General features: G+C 43.4%; 1 protein-coding gene across 2 annotated transcripts; it reads right to left on the bottom strand.

Annotated features, from left to right (window-relative positions):
• Positions 1-419: 419 nt before the first annotated feature.
• Cmss1 (cms1 ribosomal small subunit homolog) lies at positions 420-26,648 on the bottom strand. Of its 2 annotated transcripts, XM_032900319.1 has the most exons (9): positions 26,576-26,648; positions 17,392-17,440; positions 15,648-15,777; positions 12,107-12,166; positions 10,950-11,052; positions 5,680-5,740; positions 5,168-5,255; positions 2,077-2,165; positions 427-699 (listed from the first exon to the last, which is right to left on the bottom strand). In XM_032900319.1, exons 1-9 carry the CDS (start codon positions 26,626-26,628, stop codon positions 616-618), a joined length of 717 nt encoding a protein of 238 aa, XP_032756210.1. In that variant the 5' UTR covers positions 26,629-26,648; the 3' UTR covers positions 427-615. The 2 variants fall into 2 exon arrangements, with proteins under 2 accessions (XP_032756209.1, XP_032756210.1); XM_032900318.1 differs by lacking the exon at positions 26,576-26,648 and having other exon boundaries at positions 420-699; positions 17,392-17,544.
• Between the last annotated feature and the right edge of the window lie 201 nt (positions 26,649-26,849).

Raw genomic sequence — 26,849 nt, forward strand, 5'->3', positions numbered from 1 at the left:
GATGCTGTACTTCCAGCTCTGCTTTCTGCTAGGACAAAGACCCAACAGGCTTCCATTCCCTCACTGTGGGATCCCTTCCCGCTGACCTGCCTGACAAGGGCTGTGAGCCCAGAAGCTCACTTTCTTGGTCTGCAATAACTCACTCCCAGGCCAGCACAGGCACTTGGGACCCCGAGCCTTCTGTGATGGTGGAGGGCTGTCCACTGTGGGAGTCCACTTCTGACTACGGCGTCAGCCATGTGCTTCAGTTTATCAAGCTGCTCCACATGCCTCATTTCAGGGTCTCTCTGACAGTGTTGTGAGATAGCATTCCTATTCCGCAGCCTAAAAAGCTCAGAGAGGGGTGTGGCTCAGTGTCTCAGCCGCTATTTCCTGTCTCCTGATAGTCAAAGCACAAGAGGAAAGAAAACTTTCTGCTCAACAAGACAACATACACAGGCAGAGCTTTATTATCTGAGGGTACGAGCCAAAGGACAGGCCCACAGTTGTCAAAGCATCCCCATGAAGCATCTTCAGTGATCCACTGGGCGATGAAGTTAACATAACTATGTCAGAGTAGGATATTCTGAGTATTTGCAATATGTCGGCAACTGGACTCTCCATCAGGACCCTGGCTCAGAAAAGGCCCAGCTTCAAGGAGTCCGATTTGCATAGGCTGAACACTCCCATATCTAGAAGCTCAAACACCTCCTTTCTTATCTAAATGAGAGAAAAGAACAAAACAACAGAAAGGTTATGATCAAACAAAAATCGTCCTGGTGAACACAGCCAACCCCTGGGGTCCCATGTATTTATACAGCTGCTGTGGCCAGAATCAGAGAGGGCAATGGTCCTAGGCGAAAGGCAGAATCCATGTTTGATTCCCAGTTGAAGGTCACACAAGTAAGAGACAGGGGTACTGCACAAAACAGCAGTTTCATTAAAGTGGCCCTCTGTTTGCATCTAGCCAGAAGAAAATGCCGTAAAGTGCCGCGAGGGCACCTTAGTGCCATGCAAAGACCCAATACAGGATTGAGATAACTTAATGGCATGGACGCAACAAAATGGCTATGACTGTAAAATGTTGACACTGTTAGTTATTCAGATTTAACATTATAATAGAAACCATCAAACCTGGCCTCATGTCTGACAGCTGAGTATTTTCTTTTTTAAAAGACTATTCATGGATGCAGAGACAACTCTGTGTGTGTGTGTGTGTGTGTGTGTGTGTGTGTGTGTGTGTGTGTGTATGCATGCTTGTGCACATATGTGGGTGCATGCATAGGAAACTAAGCCAATAGTTTGCTTTTTTTTAACTTGAACTGATCCCCAATATAACTCGTCAACCAATTATAATGCACTTTGTGCAGCGTGTGGAAGCAGTTTTATGTGGTACACTAACTCACAGCGTGCTTTAGAGGCGCAATCCCAAACCTCTTAGTAGTCCCGGTAGGTGATTGATAACCTTGTTTATTATGTAGCGCCCCCCCCCCACACACACATCAGATTAGATTGAAAAATTGTTGCACGATAACATGGTGGTTGGCAAAATAAAATTTCTACATTATGAGGGCAGTGAACTACTTTTCATATATATACAGTGAGCTGAGCTGTGCTCACAAAGGCATTCGATCATTCAGTTTGAATCTATCGAGACACAACATCCCTCCACGGAGAGCAAAAATGTCTTTGTAAGTCATGTAGTAGGTTTTGTGGGGATATGGAGAAGCCAACAACCACCATCCCCTCTTTGGCCAAGAGCGTCTATATAAGAAGGATCGGCAAAGAGGTCTGCTTCGGGAGGCACAGGGACAGGATGAGTCCTCCAGATGGGCTGGCTTCTTTGAAGTACAGATGTCCTGTGGGGCAGGAGCCATGGCCGTTTAGTGAGCTGACTATACCACAGGTGGAAAGGGCAGGGCTGCGTGTAAGCAGATGAGACGGCTCCATAACAGTTACCTCAGTGTTAAAGACAGAAACTATCTCCAAAGCGAGAATGTATTGGCTTCCATGTCAAAGACTTTATTACTGTGTTTGAACTCAAAGTTCAAATCGGAAAAGAGAAAAAGATTAAAGACAGTGCTGATTACACAATACCTCGGGAATGTCCATCATTCTCCTCAGCTTCTGATCTCTCCAGTTCCAGTCAAAAACCAGAAACTTTAAGGGGTTCAAATTGAGGCCATCTGAAAGACACAGTGAGAGTGGCGGTAGTAAAGCCCTCACGACGTACGCGTATTAAAACGGTTTCGTCCTCCTGGCCGCCTCACTTGCTGTCCTTTCCCCCAGCAATGAACCTCTGCACTGATGCTTGCCTAATGGGAAACACGTGGGGCAGCTCTCCCTGCTTCTGAGGACAGAGAAGCTGCTCTGGTGAAGCCCGTCAATCCTCAGGTGCTCCCTCCCTCCATTTATGACTGGAGTCTCCTTCCTGAATGGAGAAGCTGCTTCTTGTGGTCTGCAGCGGAGTTGAGAGCAGCAGAACCTACAGGAGTTCTCTGAGGCAGTGGGGAGAAGGACAAGGTTGGGGAGACCCTTAGCAGGGGCTGGGAAATCATGTAAGGACTGCATCCATCTGCTACAGGCTTTACCTAGAACTACTGGGCACTGAGGCAGGAGAAGACCCAGGTCCTGCTGCCACCTGAGGGAACAGTGCCTGAAGCATCTCTCACGCAGCTGTTCCCACAGCCTTTCCCTGTCCAGCCCTTCCCTCTGCCCCAGAGACGCTTCATGCCTTTTAGAATTACAGTACTTTTATTTGAAACACTCTCACTGGAGTTCCGAGAGGAAACTGGAAAAGATAACAGGTTGATCCTCCAGGACAGAGACCTAGTGCTGGAAAAGCCGACAGGGAAGCCCCCTCTTAAATGGAACCACCTTTACCCAGAGCCTTAAAACATGCATCCGCAGAAGAGCTTTTCTTCTGTGATGTCTCAGTTAAAAAAGCTACCGGGAGCTTAGAGCTACTTGCAATGGTCACTGTTTTATGCATATTAAAAAAACTGCATAAAATCCAAGTATCAAACCCAGAAGAGTTGCAGTCGAATAATGTAATAAATAGATATTACAGGTGAGAGTAAATCAGTTTCCTGCCAAGGAAAGTCTTCATAATATATAATATTTAAGTGAGACACATATATTTATAATATAAAGTTTCTCTCTCTCTCTCTCTCACACACACACACACACACACATAACATGTACACTGTAAACATGTGAGATGTTATATGATCTCTGCTTCATAAAAATATACAGTTATGTAGAAATAAGACTGAAAGGCAGTATAATAGTTATAATTAACAATCAAATCCATACCTTTCTTTTTTACAATTGCATTTATTTAGTATGTGCATGTGTGTACGTGTGTGGGCCTGCGTGCTAAGGTGAGTATGGAGTAAGAGGGCAACTTGGAGGAGTCAGTCTTCCTACCATGAGTTGCAGGAATCAAACTCTGAACAAAGACGCCAAGCCCTTACCACCTAAGCCGCCTTGTCCATCCCTTCTCTATCGTCTTGCTTTTCTCACAGACTTGAATCAGGAAGTCTCCATAACCACGAAATGAAAACACCAAAATTCTGAGGATAGTTTTACAGATACCAGTGTTGAAGATAACACTTTTCATCATGCTAGGTTATAATCAGTAATAAAATGAGTGAGGTGGTGCTGCTCTAGCTTTGACAGAACCCCAGTTCTCAGAGTGAGGCTATTTTTATAAACACCTTACAAGTATCCTAACGCTATAGCTAATATATTGTAAACTATCCAATCAGATTCAGAAGTAAAGGCTTTCAATAATAACATATCCAAAAGCTCCTTAACATTATTTTTCTGTATGAAACAGACTTTCAAACCAAAGTGTTCCAACTCTAGAAATCTAATCAACAGATTGGCCAGCTTCTTTTTGTCTGTCTGTCTGTCTGTCTGTCTGTCTGTCTGTCTGTCTGTCTCCCTGCTCCTATTTTAAATCCAAAAAGGGTTCTGTTAGGTAGTGGGGGATCTGGTGACACAGAAAAAGTCACTGGTTCCTCAAGGAAAAGGCTCTGAAACTAAGAAGACCAGGCCCGGGCTGGGGGAGTCCCTCTCCTGAGGCTCTGTTTTCTTGCAGAAATACTGAGTCCTAGGCAGTAAGGATGCTGTGAGTTCTAGTTAGATAATGCACACCAAGGATGTCCAGCATAACACCAGTTAAAGTAGGAATTCAAAAAACTGTTTGCCTCCCATCTCTGTCAGAGGCCTCCAGGGTCATTCTCTGCCATTTGCACAGAACCCTGCAGTCGGGAGGGTGTAACTGGCCGTCGGTTATTGTCATCCAGGCAGGGCTTTACTCGATGCTTCTGGTACCCAGTTATTGCTGCGGGTGTTACTTTGACAAACACAAAATAATTCAGGGATAGATCCCGACGGAAGACAAGGTAATTTGAAAACGAAGAATGAAATCAGTAAATTCGAACCAGCCTCCAGGCTCACGGGTAACTTTGGCAGCCCTGGTGGCAAGGGATGGAGACCCTGATAGAGACCAGCACAGGCAGCTCAGAGAGACTTTGTCTCAACTTACACAGTGAACAGAGCTCAGTGACAGGCCGCAGCGGGAGAGTGTCCTCATGGATGAGGTCCTAGCACCGCCAAACAACCCCAGACCCCCTCTCCCGAAGCCTGAAGGTCTGGTAAGAACAGGTACTAGGATCACCTGCAGGTCAGCAGGCTCCTGGAATACTTTCTGTGCAAAGCACTAAAAGGGAAATATATGCGGGAGGAATATTCTGGAAGATCCGTTTTATCTATAGAAATGATGTTTTCATTTCAGTCTGTGTAGTATCCCATTATGACCAGAATAGGAGTCTCTAAGAACCAAGCCTCATTTACCCAAGAAGGGAATATTCAGCACAGTGGGCTCTACCAGTTTCTCGGCCAGGGGATGGATGGTGAAGCCTGTGGGGACCGCTCAGCACTCCAGCTACTGGAATCCGATCGTGTTTAGTTGGCAAATGCATTTCAGTGGACCACAGCCCTCCATCCCCAGCAGTGCCCCAGAGTTTCTAGCTTCTGAGATCAAAGACTGAGCTGAGTTTTGCACTGGGCGATTTACAGAGGTTTGTTTTTCTTTTTGGACTGCAAATGTGTTTGCCCAGACTCACACAGGGTAAGGAAGGGCTGGCTTAACAGAGTTCTCAGCATCCTCATCTCATACCTTGTTTGACAAGTTCTTTGATTCTCCCTGGAGTCCCCACGCCCAGGTGTATCGCTCGCTTCTCCAGCAACTTCACCTGCTCCTGGACCTTTTCAAGACGGAAGACAGGGAGGAAACAGCAGAACTGTTAAGGAAGTGTAATCCCAGGTCATATTAGACCATTTTATCTCTGTGCAAACAACAACAACAATAACAACCCCAAATCAACAATCAAACAGGGCTACTCTTTTCAAAAAGAAAACTGGTCAGTAATACCCAAGGGATTGGGAATGAGGCCTCAGCTTCTGTTCAGGAGCTGAGAAAGGTAGAGAGCATGACCGCAGTAGGTCAAGGGAGCCATGAGGGGACATGAAATGCAGGGAAACTCGAATAGCTGTTAGCTCTGTCATACCCAGAATGGATAAAGGACAATGGTTTCCAAGGAGACTCGAAGAGGTTGGAAGGACACGATGAGGTCCTGCGTGCCACTAGGGACCACTTATCTCTGCTTAGAACTACACGGCCTTGTTTACCTTTATGTGTTTTGCAAATAATTTCATAACTTTGGCATCTCCTTTGAATGCTGTCAGAGACCTACGAAAAGGAATGAATTAATGAATTTAATAGATTACGACAACTTACTCACTTAAGAATGCACTATTTACAGATTATAGCTTATCGCTCAAAACGCTGTTCTAAACGTGGATGGTCATGCCTGTATCTACACACAAGAAGACCGTTAGGCAAGTCTGTCTCGGCAGTGAAACTGGACTGGGCTTTCAGACACGTGACATGTACGTGAAATCATGCAAGCGGTGGAGACAGGATTGTGGTTACATAAAGACCAGCCTAGGTGACAGAGCAAGTGCTATCTCAGAGAAGAAGCAGAAATGGGGGAAGCTATTTGTTCAGGTCCCCATCTGGGTGTGCTTCTGAGTCAAATCCAAGGTCAGCCTACTTTGGCCTCTTTGACGATTCGAGCATGTGGCCAGACAGAGAAGCACAGGACGGGCCCACCAGGGAGGAGGGCTGACGTCCTAGTACAATGGCCTCCACATTTGTACTAGAACATTTTTGTAGATTGAATTTCTTTGTACAATTTCATACCCCAGATCATTCCTGCCTGAGGATGAGAAGGAATGAAGGGAAGGAGGAAGGAAGGGAAAAGATGCGGGCCTGTAGACCGTGACCCGAGAGAGCAGGAGTGAATAGTGCATGAACGAGGTGATTCTTTAGGTGGTGGCTGTGAGGACTGAGGGGAACTAGAGACCCTGAAGACGTCAGTTGTTAAGCCAGTTACTAAGGTGAAAGATTATGGATCCAGCGTTGAGTGTTTTTGGAGATGCCAAACATCTATATTTTTATATGTCCAATGAACTGAAAATCAATCACTCTACCTACCTACACACACACACACGCGCGCACACACACACACACACACACACACACACACACACACACGCACACATAGACACACACACACACAGACACACACACACACATACCTTCAACCCTTCAAGTCTCTACAGGGTCTTGCGCTATGCCTGACTGCTCATGAACAGTTGTGCAGGCTCTCTTCACACTTGCAGCCCCCCACTGCTGCCACTTCCAAGTGCTGGGATCACACGCAGGCAGCAGTGTGCGCAGATTCATTTCAACACGTGAGGGCCAAGGTGCTGCAGGGTAGACTCAGCCTCGGTTGTTGACTTACAGCTCTGGTATGCAGTAAGGTAAGCCCATTTACTTCTAGTATTCAACAGTTAGGATCTATCCACATCAATTCAGATGACCAGTTCTGAGGGTCAAGCTGGTCTGCTGGTACCTCAGAGGACAGTTTTATAAGGACTGTTGTGACAGTGGGGCCTCGGATTGAACAAACAGTTGCTCTATGAACAACCAGATTACAGCATCTGCTCTTTGTGTTGTTTGATAGATGACATTAATGATGGTACTACTGTGTCACCTGGGACCAGTTTTATTTTTAAATTTGAACTCATAAGATGCCATGGATCTAGGAACCGAAATTTCCCAACACATTCTGTCGACAGAAGTTGGGCCCATCTCTACAATCTAAAAGGCTTTGAGGAAGGGCTCGACCACCACGAATTCCAGCTAGCTTCATCTGATTTTCTGATGTTTCTTGGTTTTGTCTTTATTTTAACCACCTGTTTTTCATTTGGTATAGTTCTGTGTGTCACCTAGAATTCTGTTTTGAGTTAACGTGAGTATATTGAACAAATAAGCTTTTAGTTAAGGTTCAGATATTGAAGACAGAGATATCACTTCCCTTTATGTGTCATTACGTTTTGAGAAACAGTGTTGACCAGGAGGAACGTATTGATATGCAAGACAGTGAGGCATACAATCCAGTTTGTATTGCAAGTAAATTTTTTTTTTGCAAGTAAATTCTTAATTACACATAAGCATTTTCCATTGCAAGGTTAGCAAGGAAAACAACAAGAATCGTGGCACTCAAGAGAACAGAAGTCCTTATGATAGAATTAAAAACATTGGTCTTTGTGAATAGGCTTTTTTTTTTTTTTTGATGCTTATTCACAGGACACTTTGTAATTCATTTAACCTTGAAATGGATCATAATAGAGCTTGGGACAGTTGGTAAATGAAATGTGACCACACAGTGCTTTCATGCCCCTTAGAAAGGAATTTATATAGAGCAACAGCTCAAATCGATATGACAACTTGGTTTGAAGAGGTCACAGGCAGGCCAGCTTGTTTGCCATTAGCACCTCAGTTAGCACTGGGTTCTACAGTGGTCCCGTGAATGCTCAGAAATGCCATGTGAAACGCTCCGATTTCAGGCCCACAAGTACAAATGCTACCCAGGTAGACTGGGGTGCTGAAGATCAATGATGTTTGGAGCAGACGTACATGAACATTTTGCTTTACTGGAGAATGTGGGGCACGGTTTAACGTGTGTGCTGAGGTAGAGAATGCGAGTTTGAAGGACTGGTTAAGTTTAACAACTTCTTTCCTAAAACCATGATTCAATTAATTCATCTAGAGAAACAGATGTTGAATCACCGTGGAGTCCCCACACTCGCACCTTTGTACTTGACAAAGCTCCTGGTTCTAGACACAGACTTCCTTTGTTTTGTCTCTGGTTAAAGCCTGGTTTCCCATAGAACATGTTCCTGTGAGTGCCACCTCCTGTGTCTGCCCTCTGTTCTCTGGACCCGAATGCTACTCGGGTCCAGTGGGAGGATCTTTTTGTTTGTTTGTTGTTTCTTCAAGAATTCAGCAAATGAAGACAGCTGTGAAAGCTCTTAATAAAGCACCAACTTACCTTTAATATATAAATTTTTTCTTTAAATTTTTGGTCTCTTTGGATTTATCTTGGTAGAAGGAGTGAGACCTGAATCCAACTTTATTTTTCCAGATGGCTAATCAGTTGTTCAACACAGTTGTTGTCTGTCTTCCTCTGATGATTAATTGTCACCTTTTCTGTATGCTACACTGTCATATGCACTTGGGCCTGTTTCTTCCCTTTCAATTTAGTCCATTGACCCCATGTGCCCGTCCTACATGTGACAGTCCCAGACACTCTGCACTGCTGAGACACTGTAATACATGGACTGACAGTCTGGAAGGGATGGGCCTCTTCTAAGTGGTTTTTACTAACCTTTGTCAGCCATTTTAGTTGTATGTTTTTGTAAAAGTTTAAAAACAGTTTATTCAGTTAAACAGAACAAATCTTCTTGGAGTTTTACTTGGAACCTGTGAAATTTGTAGATGATCCCAAGTAAAACAGGCATTTTCACAACACCAAGTCTCTTCTCTCAAGAGTATGGTACCAATGTGAATTTGTTTAAGACCTTTTCCATCCCATGATGCTTCTTTTCTATAGGTTTGGTAAATTCATTCCCTGGGACTCTGCTTTTCCTTGTTATTTTGAGTTGGATTGTTCCGTTTGCTTCATTGCTTTTATTTTTTTAACTGCATAGCTAACAATGTTTATTTTAAATTTTCTATACAATTTGTTGGAAAATACATTATATGCATACTCATATATGCATTTTTACCCAAATAATGACTATTTGATTTTATTAATATTAAAACATTTTTAAAGAACTTATTATAAGTATTAAACTGTACATAAAATAATATATATGCTAAATAGTAATATTAAAGCAAACAGCCAGGTACCTGTGATCAAGATGAAAAAGTAGATATGATACCTACTTTTAAAAAAATTTTTTTTATTCGATATATTTCTTTACTTACATTTCAAAGGTTATTCCCCTTCCCAGTTTCCTGTCCATAAGCCCCCATTCTCTCCTTTCCCCCTCCCCCATATGGGTATTCCCCCATACATCCCCCTTATTGTACCCCCCCTCCTTATTCTCCTGCACGGGGGTGGGGGGAGTCCAACCTTGGCAAGACCAAGGGATTTCTCTTCCACTGGTGCCCCAACAAGGCTATTCTCTGCTACATATGCAGTTGGAGCCCTGGGTCAGTCCATGTATAGTCTTTGGGTAGTGGTTTAGTCCCTGGAAGCTCTGGTTGGTTGGCATTGTTGTTCATATGGGGTCTCAAGCCCCTTCAAGCTCTTTCAGTCCTTTCTCTGATTCCTTCAACGGAGGTCTCATTCTCAGTTTAGTGGTTTGCTGCTGGCATTGACCTCTGTATTGGACATGCTCTGAATGTGTCTCTCAGGAGAGATCTATATCTGGTCCCTTTCAGAATGCATTTTCTAGCTTCATCAATCTTATCTAGTTTTGGTGGCTGTATATATATGGGCCACATGTGGGGCAGGCTCTGAATGGCCATTCCTTGAGTCGCTGCTCTAAACTTTGCTTCCATTTCCCCTCCTATGGATATATTTTCCTCTTTTTAAGAAGGAGTGGGAACATCCGAATTTTGGTCATCCTTTTTCTTGAGCTTCCTGTCATCTGTGGATTGTATCTTGGGTAATTTGAGTTTTTTGGCTAATATCCACTTATCAATGAGTGCATACCAAGTGTGTTTTTCTGTGATTGAGTAATCTCACTCAGGATGATATTTTCTAGTTCATTCCATTTGCCTATGAATTTCATGAAGTTGTTGTTTTTGATAGCTGAGTAATATTCCATTGTGTAGATGTACCACATTTTTTGTATCCATTCCTCTGTTGAAGGGCATCTGGGTTCTTTTCAGCTTCTGGCTATTATAAATAAGGCTGCTATGAACATAATGGAGCACGTGTCTTTTTTATATGTTGGGGCATCTTTTGGGTATATGCTCAGGAGTGATATAGCTGGGTCCTCAGGTAGTGTAATGTCCAATTTTCTGAGGAACCTCCAGGCTGACTTCCAGAGTGGTTGTACCAGTCTGCAACCCCACCAACAATGGAGGAGTGTTCCTCTTTCTCCACATTGCTTTTACCCTTGCCCTGCACAGTGTGGCTCTCCACACGGCAGTGTAAGTGGGTCTCCAAAATGGCTCAGAGCACTCCTCTGCCCCAAATCCTTCCACAGCATCCTACTGCACAGCTAGAAGCCCACCTGATTTCAGGTCAGGCAAGCCACTCTGCTCTGTCCTTGGATTCATTTAGGTCCGCTCTAATACATCCCCTTTTAATAGAAGGTCATGCATAGCTATCTCATCCCATGCCTTACTTTCTTTACATAGTGCACTACTGTGCGGGATACTGTCATACATTTTACTGGCTGGTTGTCTGCCTCTCCAAAAGAATGTCAACCCCATAGGGCATGGGCTCTGTTTTACTCGTTGCACACAGAATATGCAGCTGGCAGGTGTCAGTTCTGCAGTGCACTGGGGAGACACAACTGGAAAGACCACTGACCTGATAAGCTCCAGGGCCCGGACAGCGGAGCTGCACAGGATCAGCATCAGGACCGACTTTTTCTCGTTGTGGGTTTTCCGAAGTTTTACCCACTTAGGGCAGACTGAGAGAGAGACCACAAAAGCCATTCTGAATACAGCGAAGTAGCACTGCCAATGGTGGATATTCTCCAACTGTTTATTTCTTAGTGCATAAGAATATAAACAAGCACTGACTGTGTTACATTTTCTGCTACCTTAGAAAGCAGATAAAATTCAGGTTTAATGCTTAAAGACAATGCTGACCAATAGGAAAATTCTGATTCTGTTATGTTAGGTTTAGTTTAGCTTAGCTTTTTTGATACTTTGTTTAAAGACAGAACATAGCTCTAGCTGGCCAGCAACTCATAGAAATCCACCTGCCTGGGACTAGAGGCATGAGCTACCACACCCAGACTTTGCTAAATTTTAAAGAGATATCCAGCATGACCTAAAATGGGGCAGAGAATAATACCTCAAACTTATTATTTTGTATTATGTTTATTAAATAGACTTAGAATTTTTAATATTTTTAAAATTTTATGCCAGGATATTATTCCTATTGTAATTCAGGTTTTTATTTTTAAAGTTAAATTCTGAGAAATTTTTAATGAGCCTAAACTGGGGATCTTCACATTGGAAGGCTGAAAGAAAACAGTTCATCTCTCTACATAAGTCACTGCTATTGCTGGAAACAAGCGGATGATATTTTGATATGAATGATCTAGTGGTAAACAATACAAACTAAAATATCAAATCAGACTGGGAGTAATAGCTGGGTGTGGATTCTGAGCACATAAACAGAACCTGAAGTTCTCACAGCTGTTAAAGACCTCAGACTCAGTTTCTTGACCATTCAAACAACAAGGCCAAGTTCAAGGACTACTCAGAGGAGGCACTAGATTAGGACGCCACTTTCTGGACTCCTAGACTAATATATTATAAATCCCAAATGGAGCCCAAACCCAGAGCAAAGTAGGAATACATTTAAACATTAAAACTGTACATATTTTTACATATTTTGGGTTTCTGAGTTTCCCTATGAAGCTCTGAACAAGTGTTGATCTTCTTGAGCCTGACTTTTTCTGTTTTAGAATAATCACCTGCTGAATACTTTTGAAAAAATCAGACTTTACTTACTTTCTTTTAGGTATGAAGAGAGACTGTGAGTCAAGTCATTGCACTTGAGGAAGCAGGAGTCTAGAAAGATGAGAAACACAATTTGCTAAGGGCTGGGCTATGCACGCACATAACCAAGGCAGATTAATTAATTAAAATGTGAATGGCGCATTCTTACCCGGACTATAAAGAGTGAGCGATCTGGAGGCTAGTTACTTAAAGTGTTATTTAAAATGGCAGCATTAGCAACAACAGATTTGTTTTCACATTTAGAATATTTTATTTATATTTTTACATTTTTATTGAAAATGTAATAACCTCACTTCCCCTCCCTGTTCTTTCTTCCTCCAGCTTTCCCAAGTTTCCTCCCTCTAACCCCTCCTATGTCCCCACTCTCAAACTGATAGTCTCTTTGCTATTTTTTATTATTACATACAAATGTGCACAAATATATGCATGTAACTTGCTAAGCACAGTTTTGTTATTTGTGTGTATGGGGCTGGCCACTTTGTGCTGGATCACTGAGTCTCGTCCCTGAGACAGGGACTCTAGAGTTTACAGATAGATGGAACATCTTTACATTTGAAATCTGTGAAAGAGGTAGTGGGCAAAGGAAAGGTGAAGTGGCGAGAACTTTGAGAGAACCTCAGATCCATTAGTTATCTAGGAGGACAAACGGATACAGCAGTGAGAGAGAATGATCAATATCAGCGAGATGTACAACAGTAAGAGTTATGGAGAATGGGGGTGATGGTAACACTTGCCAACTGCAGGAAGAACTGTCAACCTATTTTGGAAAGTAGTAATATTAAGACTGTATACTCTGTGATCGCCTGACTTGTTTTTTGGATAAACAACAGCAGGGATTTTTTGGTGTGTGCTGTAAGTGGCTATACAAAAAGATTAAATTTGGCAGTATTTATGATCGATCTTGAGTTGTGGGAAGCCACACAGGTGACCACATGTGGGAAGCTGGGTGAGTGCTTTGTGACATACGAAAGGGCTGGAGCCCTGTGTAGCATCTCAGATGTCAGAGATGTGCACATGGCCACATCTGGCACATCTGGTCAGTGTGATGTGAAGAAACAGAATGGGGGGGATGTACAAGTGTAACTTAGATAAGAACAACAATGTACTACGATATAACATGGCATGAAGAATACATTTATAAAAACATACAGACTACTTAGAGTAAATACTTATGGGGAAGAGAAATCTAGTATTGGTTTTGAAAGGATGGGAACAATGTATCAAAATATAACACAATTCGGCCTAGCTGTAAAATACAACGTAACACGTCAAAATAAAGAGAACCTTTGTTGATCTGTAACAGCCATGGAATATGTAACAATATTAACTCTAAGTAGAACTATTCACTCTAAGCATACATATAGATATACACATATATACATAAGGGAGTACACACACATATATGTGTATATATATGTATATATTTGTGCAGCATGGTTATAAACGTAACTCTATGAAAAAAGTTTCTGTGTAAGTATAAGAGTGTTAGGGAGTGATCTGTTACCAACTTAAGTTTGACATTTGTATTGTAATGTAATACAGAGAACTCACACTGTGTAACACTCGCAGAGTTGTTGCCTCTGTAGAGGCAGGGAGCCCTTGAAGTACTTTGAACTTCGAACTCTCCCAGCGGAGACATGATCAGCGCATCTGGAGAGCTATGCCCAAAACAGCAGGAACAGACTCTCCGGGGTGCAATTCCTTGAAGGTGGCTTGTGTTGCTGGGGGAGTTGGTTGCAGCCTACTTAGGGTCACCGATCTAAACCAAACCAGCTCTTGGAAGACGGCAGAGGTTAATTAGCTCCCAGTGCCTTAAGTTCCCACATGTAAGATGTTAGCAGTGTCCAGCACAATTAATAGTAATTAAGAGGACACTTCCCTGCCCTTCAGACACAAACCTCGGATTAAAATCAAGACAGACACTTGAGAAACTGATTTAGAACAATACTTTTAACATTAACTCCCTTCTTTAAAGGGTTCTCAACAAACTGCATTTCTATCTTTTCACCTAAAAGGGCTTCTACTCCTAGAGGTGTTCTGGGTCTTTGTGTGGTGACCAGGACCTTTTCTCTGAAACCTTTTCGTATGCCTTAATTGCCTATGCCTGAGAGTAGTCATTTTTTAGCTGAAAACAGAGCCTGTTTTGTTCTGGCTGTTTCTAACACCCCCATCCCCTTTCCCCAAAACATTCATGAGCCCACAATCTTATCCAGTTGTGCTATGGAACTTTAAAACAATGACATAACCCAGATTTATTACGGAACTCAGCTGAATCCCAAGGGTTTCTTTTGAAAATTCAGCAGAGGATTCAAGGTTTATTGACGGCCTCTGAGATCACAGAGTAGGAAACTGAGTCAGAGTGAACACTAGAGCTCAGGTTGACCAGAGCCTCTGTGACACACGGGCTCCTGTGCAGAGCAGCCAGGACCCAGCTCTCCCACCCAAGGAGCAGCCCTCAGGGCTCAGTAAACTTTAGAATCCTGGTCCTGTTTTTATCCAAGTGCATGCTTCCAGATCCCCAGAGGGCAACTGTCTTGGAAAGGAACAGGGAGGGCGCTCCTTCTGCTAACCCCAAAGAGCAGTTAAAAAATAGCCCAGAAGAATTGTAGCTATGCAGGGAGCAGGCTGTTCCTCAGCTTCTCAGGCGTCTAGGAAGCATGACGCTGGACTGGAAAGTCAGCTACTGTTGACCTTTTCCCAACATCGCACGAGCGGTGTCCCATAGCCTGGAGACAGCTTATCTGCCACAGAGATGCCTAGGCTCCTTGTGGTTTGCTTCCAGGATTACACCTGTTTTCTCCTATCCTTGCCAGGAAGGAGCCTTAAGGATGCACCATAACCTAAGAGCTCCGAGTAGCGACCTTACTCATGCAGTAAGTAAGGCGACAGACCTCAAACATTAGCTGCTTCGGTTAAAATGCAGAGTTCTATCTGTACATTTAGCTAGTTGGCTTGAAAGAGTCTGGGATACAATCCAAATACTATTTTACAACTGGAACCCCATAGCAGCAGAACTAAAATACTTAATTAACAAAGATTTATTTTTTTATTTTTTTATTTTTATTTTTTGGAGATAGAGTACTTGCTCTATAGCCCAGGCTAGACTCAAACATATGATCACACTGTCTGGTCTCCTGTGTTCTGGGATTCAGGACCCGCTCTAAACTGACTTAACCAAGGTTAAAGTTCTTATTTGTAGGAAGAGTCAACACATTTCCACACCAATACTTTTTAACAATGTGAAATGTCCTCCTGTGAGTTTAATATCTTATCTTCATCGGAGCATTCACCCTTGAAGCATCTGGTAAGGTTGTGTACTGAGTAATTAATCTTTTCAGGGAAAGACAATGTACCTACATAGATCTTGCTATTCAACTCTGCAGATACATTTTTAATATCCAAAAAAAAAAAAATCACTAACAGTTACACACTTGTGGATGGAGGAATGAGGACTAAGAGTGTGGGAAAGTTTAAGTTCCCAGTGTGGAGTGCACAACTACACACTCCTTAGGAAACTGGAGCCTGCCTGTACCTGGTAGGTGCAGTTCCTCTAATTCAATCACGGAACGGCTGCTGCTGTAATGGCCCTTGATCAGCTTCTGAAGGTCTTCAGGGGTCCCTGGTTTGGGCTCTGATTTTGCAAGAATATCAGAAATTTTCTTCTAAAACAAGAGAAGAAAAAGAAAGTAAAACACTAGATTTTAGAGTGGCACGTGGTATAGGTTCATTTCTCTGGCATTTAAATGCACATAGCTTTTGGTGATAGCCAAGTATGATTCTGAATTTAAAAAAGTCCCCTTGGGAAGCCATACTGCATTCTTCTTAGACATAGTGAGTACTTGAAAAATGATGGGATGATCTAATGGGCTCTTTGTAATGTCTGCTCTGTATCTTTTACAAGTGAAAAATTTCCATTCAGCACAAAATATTTTCTGTTAAAAGTCTTAGAAGTCTTATTCTATGGAAACTTCTTTTTTACTTTTATATTATCTGCACTGTTGAAAGAACAAGATTTGGAGAAATATTTGTGCAACCCAGCTTAGACGTCGAGTGTCAGGCTGCAGATTAAGCTGAGCATGGGCATTCACTGACAAGTGGACCTGACCTTCTGGTCCAGTCTAGGAGACAATCCTCAGGCCTCACAGAGACACAATAGAACAGATATCACATCTCTTTTGATGTGGACTTCTTTGTATAGAACTTTTATTACATGCATGCAATACAGAGAAGCAAGGTTGTCCGTTTTTATTATAAACTTCCCTTATTTCCCTGTAATTCTTCTCCAAAGAATCAGAAAGAGTCATTCTTCCCCACTTGTCTGCCCCAATGTCCTCATTTCTACAACACTGTCACAAGTACTCAAGGTTCCATCAAAGGTGTCAACCGTGGTTAGCACCATAAATTAGCATGACCTTAGCCAAGCTAAACCAGCTAGATCTCTGACCTCAAACCTCTAGAACCTAAGGCCCTCAAGGCCAGAGGGAGTGAACTGTCAAAATCAAGTTAAGGGCTTCTCTCAGGGGCTGCCAAACCTCAGCCTATCTGGCACGTCCTGTCTTCCTATTTGGCCATTTGAGACAAGAAACCAGTCTGTGCGTTCCTTTCTGAACGCCTGTGTTAAATAGCTAAGTGGCCGAGACCCCCATTTCTCTCATGCTAAGCACTTCCTCCTGTGACCTCAGCAACATACCCTGCTTGGCAGGGGGTGAACCACACTGCTGTTCTCACAGCTGTCGTAGAAGGGAAAAGAGAACTAGAAAGTCTGTACAGAAGCCAGAGGCTTCTCTGTGTACAGATACATCATTGAAGAGGAAGAGGGAGCATCTACCTTAATTTATGGCCTGGATTAGAGTTAGAAATACTTCACAGTGCCTTCATGTGCTTGCTTTTTTTTTTTTTTTTTTTTTTTGTTATTACTTGAGCAGAAGGGTTAGAAACCTGAATGAATGAGAAAGGAGGTTGGTGACTGACTTTCTTGGATAAAGGCTGAGGGTGAGTATAGGAGGTGCTCTGGGCTCCTACTAGATGTCTTAAAGAGAACCCAGCCAGTGGGTGAGAAAGCTGTCCCGTGTTTCCAGGAGTGAAATGGGATTCAAGAACTTTAATTTTAGTCTCCTAAAAAAACTTATTCCTAGTAACCTTAGGAAAGTTAAAAGAATCTTGAACCACTGAACCTTACAAACTCTGAATCTCTAAGTCGGGGACTGCAATAGCTTCACATAAGAATCCTGGAAGCCACATGTGGCCACACCAGTGTAACAAACTGCTGCTGGTACCTTCTTCCACTTCCTGCTCTTCCGGGAGTCCTCTGTTTTTGGTTCCTTCGCTTGTGTCAGGAAACACTCAGTGGGCTGTAAAGAAATATAAATGAGAGAGTGTTCGTCTTTGCAGGATGAAGTGTCACTGAGTGGCATGACCCCCACAGCGCCTTCTGCTGTGTGTGTCCTCCTCAGAGTACCTTGGTGACACTCCACAGAGATGCTGCACAACCCACTGGAGCTGTTAGGCAGCAGCTGAAGCGACATAATTTGAGAAAGTCAGAAAGTGTAGATGATGTAAGGCTGGAAAAATCTTTGAACAGACATCAACATGTGTGAGTGAGTGAGTGAGTGAGTGAGTGTATGTGTGCTTGATGTGGCGATTATTAAGAGATGAAAGCCAAGGACTGGTCTGCAAACGCAGGCAGACACAGATGTGGTTAAATGGTGACGTGGCAAGGCAGTTGCTCACTAGGGCCACTGAAGCTTTCCATGCGCTGCCTATGCAGAAGCCTGCACTTCCGAGGTAATGTTTGTAGTACCCGCTCCTCCCCTCTTTCCAACAGCGCAGAGTCCCAAGTAGGATGTATTTACTTAGGCTTGTGCAAAACCAGCTGCACCTGTGTAGTCTACAGAATGAATGTTCCTGCCGATGGTCTGAATACAGGTTCCCCATTACAGCACCAAGAGATTGATTTGCCAGTGGCCTTAACCCTAAGAGCCGTGTATAGTTCCATGCTATTTTTAATGTGAGTTTTGTTTTTTAAGGTAGAAAAGCAGGAAATTTGGACTAAAGCCTTGATTTATAAAACGGAATGTGCAGGTTCCACATGTATTAATCATAAGCAGCAAAATAAAATGTTCCCTGTGCTGGATGTTTACGCAACATTTTAAGCAGGTTGCCAAGTCAGATGTAAGATGTAAGTTGAAGGTTAGATTCATTCCAAGCAGAGAATATCTGTTTAGACAGTCAGCCACCAGCTAGAGCAACCATGTCTCCACTGCTCTGCTCAAATGATCACAGATGAATCTAAGAAAAAGAGCAGGTTGAAGCCATTCGTGGTGGTGCATGATCCCAGCACAAGAAGCAGAAGCAGAGGACCTCTGTGAGTTCAAGACCAGCTTTGTCTACATAGTGAGTTCCAGGACAGTCAGAGCTACAAAGAGACACACTGCCTCAAACAACAACAAGAACAAGAACAACAACAACAACAGCAACAACAGCAACAACAGAACCCGCAGATTAGGAATGCCTTTAGTCACAGGTCTAAGAGAGCTACGATGACTGACTGTAACTTAAGGCACTGGACCAATGGCAGCAGTGTTTAGACACTTTCAGGAAGCAGAGTGGATTTAAAAGGGCTGAGATTAAAATAACATGGCTATCATTAATCTTTAGCTTCTTTACAGTTTAAACAAAAAAACCTGTAAAGACTAATTGCCTTGCAGCTTAGGAAAATAAAGATACCGTCTCACTTACTTAGAAAGTTAAGCTGTCTTGTGGATGTAGATTAATGTCAATTTAATGTTCGTACACGCCAATAAGAAAGTGGGCCAAGGCCACTAATGTGTCACAGAAGATGCCAGATGGCCATAAGCATCTAATTACAGAACAAGGGAGCACTCAGCTCTTCCTTCTCAGCAAAGGTCTGGGTGTAGTTAGTAAAGCTCTTAAAGCGTATAATGGACCCAGGCCTACAATCCCGGCCGTTGTGAGGCCGAGGCAGGAAGACACAGTCATGAGGTTCCTGAACAAAAAAGTGAGAGAAAAGGAGGAGGGCATGACTGCTCCTGCATTATGGAGAAGATCTCTACTGTAGAGATAAGAGAGAAAGCAGGCAGAGGAAGAGTCCAGGCGGAACACGGCCAGCAGATTAACTGGGTTATGACAGGAGAGAGGAAGAGGGAGAGCACGAGAGGAGCTGCTGACCAAGAGAGCCAGCACTGGTCAGAGACCAGTGTGGCCTAAAGGGCTGAGTTACATAAGGCTGGGGCCAGAGGAGAGAGGAAGGGAGGGACAGGGGGAGGGAGGGAGGGAGGGAGGGAGGGAGGGAGGATCAAACGGCTGGAAGTGATTATGTGTTCCTGGGAGCCGAGGAAAGTTCAGATGAGGATGAGGAAGGTGACCATCCACTGTAGTGCAGATCACTGTAACCTCACAGGCTTCCTCTGCCTTTAACCAGACATTTGAAAGACCACAGTGCTAGGACCGGACAACAGACAGCTTGCAGCTCTTCCCATTTTGTCCTGAGGTGCATGGCTATCCATAGCAATCACAGAAAGCTCTATCTACAAACCACAGATGACCACCACAGGGAAGGAAGAAGTCGAACAGTGCAGAACGACCTCTGGTCAGGTGGTACAGAGACAGACAAGGTGGCCAATGAAAGCAGAGATAATGGTGCAGACTGAGAGGGCTTCCCACATGACTGGTCACCCTGGGGACTGAATACATTTACCTCTCTTTTGTCATCCCTCCTCCCTTTTGGTGTTGCATCTTTTTCTATAAAGTTATGTGTGTGTGTGTGTGTGTGTGTGTGTGTGTGTGTGTGTGTGTGTGTGTACATGGCACAGATCAAGCAGTATAGACTGCTTGGGAGCTATGACAAAATTACAGCAACAGAGGAATTAGAAGACAGAGTATTCACCCAGCCCGAAGCCTGTGAGGACAGATGGCTCCTGGAAAATGACCAGAGAGCTATAAGGTAGTTTCTCCTTTCATGACACTTTGCTCAGCTCTGCTCTTCTGACTGAACAATAGCTAGAAGTGATAGGGCCTTTATAGGCTGTTGTAGACTTTGCTGACATATTTTTTTTAGTTCCCTGAGCTACTGGATTCCAATCCAATCTCTATTTATTTTCAGTGGTCAACACTATACCTTCCGAGTATTCTCCTGAGGTTGTGTTCACAGATCCATTCTGTGAGATGGTGGCCCTGGACCTTGTTTTGTTGTCTTGCCCACCTCCTATAAAAATGTTTCATTATATAGAAGACTGTAGTGGTTTGAATGAAATGCACCCCTCACCCCCACCACAGACTTGGTGTTTGAACAGTTGGCCCCCATTGAGGTCTAGGAGGTGTGGCCTTGCTGGAGAGTGACACTAGAGGTGAGCTTGGAGGTGTGAAAGCCTCCTGACATTCCTAGTGCTCTCTCTCCTTTGTGCTTACAGATGTGAGCTCTCAGCATCTTACTCTAGGTGCCATGTGGCGCCCAATGGGGGACTCTCTTCATTAGCAGGATTTCTCTTTCCCCAACCTCGTCGGAGGAATTCAAAACCCCTGAACATATGACTCTACCTAAGGAATGTTACATAGCCTCAATTACAGGATCGATTTCATTCCTCTTGATAAGAACCTGTTCAGCCAACAACTAAATTACCTGAAATGCTTCCCCATGCTAAGGCGGCATTTCCATACCCTAAGTCCTCAACCAATGACCACTGCTCATCCTGGATGTTCCTACCAGGAGCACAGTCCCACAAACTTTATAAGCCTTGAATCACCCTTAGTAAAGTTGATCTGCCTCCTGATAGCTGGTTCTGGTGTGCTCATTCACCATACATGCTCACAGGGCTTTTTGAACCTCCTGCTTGTCATCTTTGTTCCACTGCCCTCATGGACCACATCAGATGATCCACGAGAGTGGTGAGACCCACACTGCCACGGGTGCCTGCTGCCCCACCTGATATATGGATTCTGACCCTCTGGAACCTTAATCCACAATAAACCCATTCTTCTAAATAAGTTGCTTTGTTCATAGTGATTTATCAAAGCAACAGAAAAGTAACTAAGACGATGACATAAGTCTCACCTTTGAATATTTCACAGGTTTAGAATAGCATTTAAAAGATATAGATATAAAAAAAAAGATATAGATATATCTAAAAGAATAGCAGATGAAGCCACACCAGGTGCAAAGGCCAGGCACAACTGAGGAAGTCTGGGGTTTACTATCATCTGATAAGATGGGTATGATGCCTGACAAAATTACTAGGGAAAAACTCTTAGAGAAGCCTGTGCCTGTAAATGTAAAATAACTGCAGTTCTTGGGGCTTGTGGAATCCTTCATATCCCTTCTTGCCCAAATTTTCATCCTCTGAAAACTTGATAACAGAGGTGCCATATGGGATTGTGATAAAATGTCTCAAGAATCTTCTGGGCATCTTAAGGTCTTTATAGGATCTTAATGTCTATAAGATCTAAATGTCCTCTTGCCAATGTCCTTTTATGTGCGAGGTTACCAGGAGCTCAGAAATGGGTACTACAGCAAAACAACCAGAGTAAATGGTTCCAATAGAGTTTTAATGTCAGGCACGAGTAGGGCAAAATTCAATATGCAATGCTAGAAAAACAAGGCTGGCTATATAGAAAGTACTACAGCAGGTAGGATCCACCACTGGGCCCACCTCAGTAACAACAAAAAGAGCTTATCCAAGAATGGTGAGATTGAAGGCCTCTGGCAAAGGCTTTTCCTGAGATAGTACAGAGTCAAATCCTATAATGTTGGCATGCATGTTTCCAGCAATGTGGTGTAGCATCTACAAGCTCTATCACCAACGCCATGCAGGATGTCTTGGGGTCAGTGTCCGTTCAAACCACTGAACTCCCTGCTAACTGAACAAAGAGCTGAGCTATGTACAGCATGGGAAAGGAGCTTACGCATCTCTGCAGATGCAGGTTACACGGATAGCACGAGCAGGAGCGTAGGACAGGAATGAGTGGCTATAGCAATACGAAGATCACAGAGACTTCATGGCTGGAGGAATGAGAAGTGAAAGTAGCCAGTCTGCTGAATTCAGAGCAACAGGTGTAGTAGTGATCCTGAGAGTTGGCCTGGGATAATCTGTCCTCACAGCTGGACTGTACCGAGAGACTTCAATTCATAGGTTATCCAATGGGAAGGAGAACTGGCATGCTTTGAGTACGTCTCAAAACATCTATTGGAACAACAGATGTAAAAGGAGATACATACCAGAATACAACAGGAGTCAGAATCCCTAGCAGTTTTCAACATGGGAGCTAACAGCCCACTGATTCCTCCTGGAAATCAGGAAGCAAAGCATGAGCCATCTGCCATCAGGTGCCAATAAGTGGCTGCTCATTGGGCTCATGTAAAGTCTAGTCACAGGAGAGCTAACAGAGTCTTGGTCACTGTTCTATTGCTGTGAAGAGACACCATGATCAAGGTATTTCACTGGGGGCTAACTTACAGTTTCAGAGGTTAGTCCATTATCATCATAGTGGGGAGCATGGCATCAGACAGGCAAGTGCTGGAGCACTAGCTGAAGGCTACAACCTGATCCATAGGGGGGGGTGGGGGGGTGTGTGGAGTACATGGAGAAGGAGAGGGGGAGAGAGAGAGGGAGAGAGAGAGAGAGAGAGAGAGAGAGAGAGAGAGAGAGAGAGAGAGAGAGAGAGAGAGAGAGAGAGAGAGAACAGAGACAGAGACAAAGCTTGATTTGGACTTTTGAAACCTCAAGGCCCATCCTCAGTGACACCCTTTCTCAGTCCACTCCTACTCCTATCTCCTCAAATGGTGCCATTCCTTGATGGCTAAGCAGGTATAACCAGATACAATGGTATTGCCCCTTACCTGACAACCTATCTAGGCTTAGCTGGTAGAAGGACAGAATACATTATTAAAACAATGGCTAAAGAGTTTAAGTACAGGAGGCACCTTGCATGGGTGGAAAAGGTCATTCTCAGAAGCTAAAGCTAAAAGGTTGTCCATTGAAAGTCCCAGTGCCAAGGGTAGGCCACCTTCATACTGGTTGTTGGCCAGGGAGGCCCCCGAGATTCCGAAACCCTGAGACTATTGCCGGAGCTGCTTGATACATGGCAGACTAGATGGCACGGCTACCGTGGGTCCAACAAACAGCTTTCTGAGTGGATTTAAGGCCTGCCAATAGCAAAGAGGATGAAAGTCTAGACGAAGAATTCAAACGGTGATGTTAAGGATGATTTATGAATTTAAAGAGCACACAAACATCTTAGTGAAGTAAAAAAGATAATGTGGGATTTAAAAGAGCAAATCAATAAAGAGATTTTAAAAAACGTCAGAAATTTGGGAGAGAAACGCTCAACAGGTGAAATAACTCAGGCGAGTCTCATAAGCAGATGTGAGATCAAGCGGAAGACAGATTGTCAGGAGTTAAAGGCAAAGTCAGACAATGCAAGCATTGATACAAGAATACATAAAAAAGTCCCCTTGATGCCATCAATCTAGAGGAAAAGGGAGGTCATGACAAACGGATAGAAAACAGACTGAGTAAGGGAAAACCCCTAAATCGTGGGAAGGAGATGACTGTCCAGATAGAGGAGGCATCTGAGAACTCTCACAGCTGTGACTAGAAATGAACTTCATCACCATGGTCTCTCAGCACGGCGAGTGTACGGAACACAAACACCTTCAAAGGGACAATGAGATGAAAAGGTTCACACTCATAACCCGAGATCTCTAAGCAGAAACTCTAAAATCAAGGATGGCATGGAAGGCAAACAGGAGCTTTGGAGAAGAACACTTGACAATCTAGGTTACCATATCCAGAAAAGCTATCCTTCAAAGCTGTAAAGTTTAAAAGCAGGCACAGTTAGATTAAAATAATAGCAAAACGAAACAGTCATGTTAACTGTGGTTTCTCTCTCATAATACCTTGTTGTGCTGTACTCTCATCTTGGATGTGAGGTGATAATATGATGTCTGTATGACATGAGGTGGATGGCATAGGCCTTGTGGTACATTTTAAGTTCTCTGTAAGGGACACTGCAACACAAGCATGCTGCTACCATAGTGCATGGGACAACCAAGCCATCTAGTGATGGACAGGAAGTTTACACCACATGGATGCATGGACATCACCAGACAAAGTGAAGATTCACATGTATGAGGAGGTAGCATGGTAGTGCATCTTGTTACTTGGGATGGTATACCACTTAAAGGTGTAACTGTGGCGTTTACAGACCACGAGAGTAAGCCTAGTTCTCTTATGTTGGTAAATGGACAAAGTATTAAACTGCTCCTTAAATCTATCAATGATCACACATTAGTGGAGCCCTCAGACCTCATCAGAGAAGCATCTCTGTGTAGAAGATGGTGACTAATTCAGAAATTTACAATCGAAGTGCAGAAAATGAGTGTTTATAGAGTGCTCAGCTGCAAATAGAATGCTGTTGCTATCCCTAAGGCTTGGGGACCATCATGTGGAAGAGGGGACAGGAAGACCATTATAAGAGAGAGATCATCGAGGACTATGGTAAAACAGAGTCTTCCAGACACATGGGACTGCTGTGCTCATGAATTCACACAAACTGTGGTTGTCTGTACAAGATCTGCACAAGATTAAGCCGGTCAGCACACTCTAGCATGAGGGTGGGTTTGTGAGTCCCCCACCCCAAACTGAAGAGCTATTGACAGCTGATGGCTTCTGATGGAGGGAGAGCAAAGTTTTCTTAAGATCTGTTCCCAGGGCGATTGACCATGTAGCGGATTGCTCTGCGTCCATGAGTATATGGGCAACACAAATTGGAATCCATAGGCTATTTTTTTATTTTTAATAAAAATGAAGACAGAGTGGGGGGGCATAGGAGGTAGATATAAGAGTGGTTGGGGGAAACTGAGAGTGAATATGATTAAAACTACATTGTACTCATACAGGAAATTCTTGAAGAAAAAAATATAAGTTATTCTAGATTTATCTACTTAAAACCACGAAGAACAAAACCATGGGTAAAGGAGAACTTATGTATTATTCAGTTATATAGGAACTCTTTAGTAAAATTAGGGGTATCCTTCACAGATTTGTCTTTCCCCGAAACCATATGCTCTGAGGTTTCAGCAAGGGCCCAACACAGCCTTTTATGGGGAAAAGACTTTGCTTCTATTGTGAATTAAACCACCAGTGATTCACATAGCTCCTAGCATTACTAGCTTGGGTTAACAGGGTCAGAGGATAAAATGAAGAAGCTTTTGGGATCCTTAGACTCTGGTCGGAAGCAGACTAAAATACTGTTCAGTTGTAAATACAAGGTACTTTACATGAAAAATAACACTAGGCATAACAAAGGCATGGAGAATTATTCCAGGGCTTCGCTACTTAATTGAGGAATTCAGTCTGACAACCTGAGCTGAATCCTCTGAGCCCACCTGAAGGAAGGAAAGAAGTAATTTGCAAGTTATCCTCTGACCTCCACACTTACGTGTAGTGGCATGCACACACGCATACCACCACCACCACCACCACCACCACCACCACCACCACCACCACCACCACCACCACCACCACCACCACCACCACCACCACCACCACCACCACCACCATCACCACCACCAAAAATAAATGTAATAAAAATAAAAAAGAGAAGCACTGTTAAATTGCTCCTCTGAGCAATGACTCCTCATGCCAATTTTCCTGTCTCCCCTTTGTAGAACAAAAATAACCTATGCCCTTTTCATCACTGTTGTTGGCTACGCCTCTCTTTTAGCTTCATAGGTTGAAAAGAAATGTGGAGTTAAGTCCATTTCTGATCATCCTGGAGTGTCGTCAGGCCCCTCTGTGACTCTTGCCTTTGAAAGTAGATTAACAGAAGATGGCAGAAACAATAAGGCATCAGCTCCAGGCTTATGTCATAACAAGGCTGTAATACTGCTTTTGTGTGCACGGGGAGGCTCCATCTCCTTATGCTGTACGTTGTATTAGAAGACCTATGTCCACAAGAACAAGGCTGAATTTTTAATGGGGATGTGATAGAAAATCCTAGGTCAACACAATTGCTTACATTGTATACATTTTCTTATGTTTATTTTACCTGTATGAGCGCTTGCCTGCATGTCTGTATATGCACCACATGCATGCCTGCTGCCCATGGAGTTCAGAGGGAGTTGTAGCCCCTGGAACTAGCGTTATAGAGGGTGTGAACTACTGGGTGAGTTCTGGGAACTGAACCAGGTCCTCTGCAAGAACAAGTGTTCTTAACCACTGAGGCTTTTCTCCAACCCCTTAAATACATTTTTCCCACTACTAAATTATAAAAAGCAGCCTGGAAAATAAGCCTCACTGGTTTATAGGAAAACATGGTCTTTTCATGGGCAAAGAAAGTAAAAGCTTCCTCAATCCCAGCAACAGCTGACATTAGGGTCAAGAAAATGGTGTGGAGTGGATGTAGGTTGACTTCAGAGATAAGAGCTATAATGCTCACACTATTACCTGTTTGGTTTTCTCAGGAACCGGAACAGTGTCCTTCGGTGTCATTTCCATGTCTCCTCCTTCCTCTCCACCTGACAGCTCTGAAAGGGGATACAGAGTTCAAAAATTAGAGTGCCTTTCCCATTCAATGCAACCTTGGTAGAACGGGCATGGAGATTTAATCTCTTGACTTCAAAATTGAAGCATTCAGATGCCAGTCTTGTTTAGAATATGAAAAGCTAATATCACATAGCATTAGAAAGTATTTAATTATGTGTCACAGTTTGGGTCTG

Source organism: Rattus rattus, chromosome 4, assembly GCF_011064425.1.
Source record: "Rattus rattus isolate New Zealand chromosome 4, Rrattus_CSIRO_v1, whole genome shotgun sequence".
In the NCBI taxonomy this organism is placed as follows: Eukaryota; Metazoa; Chordata; class Mammalia; order Rodentia; family Muridae; genus Rattus; species Rattus rattus.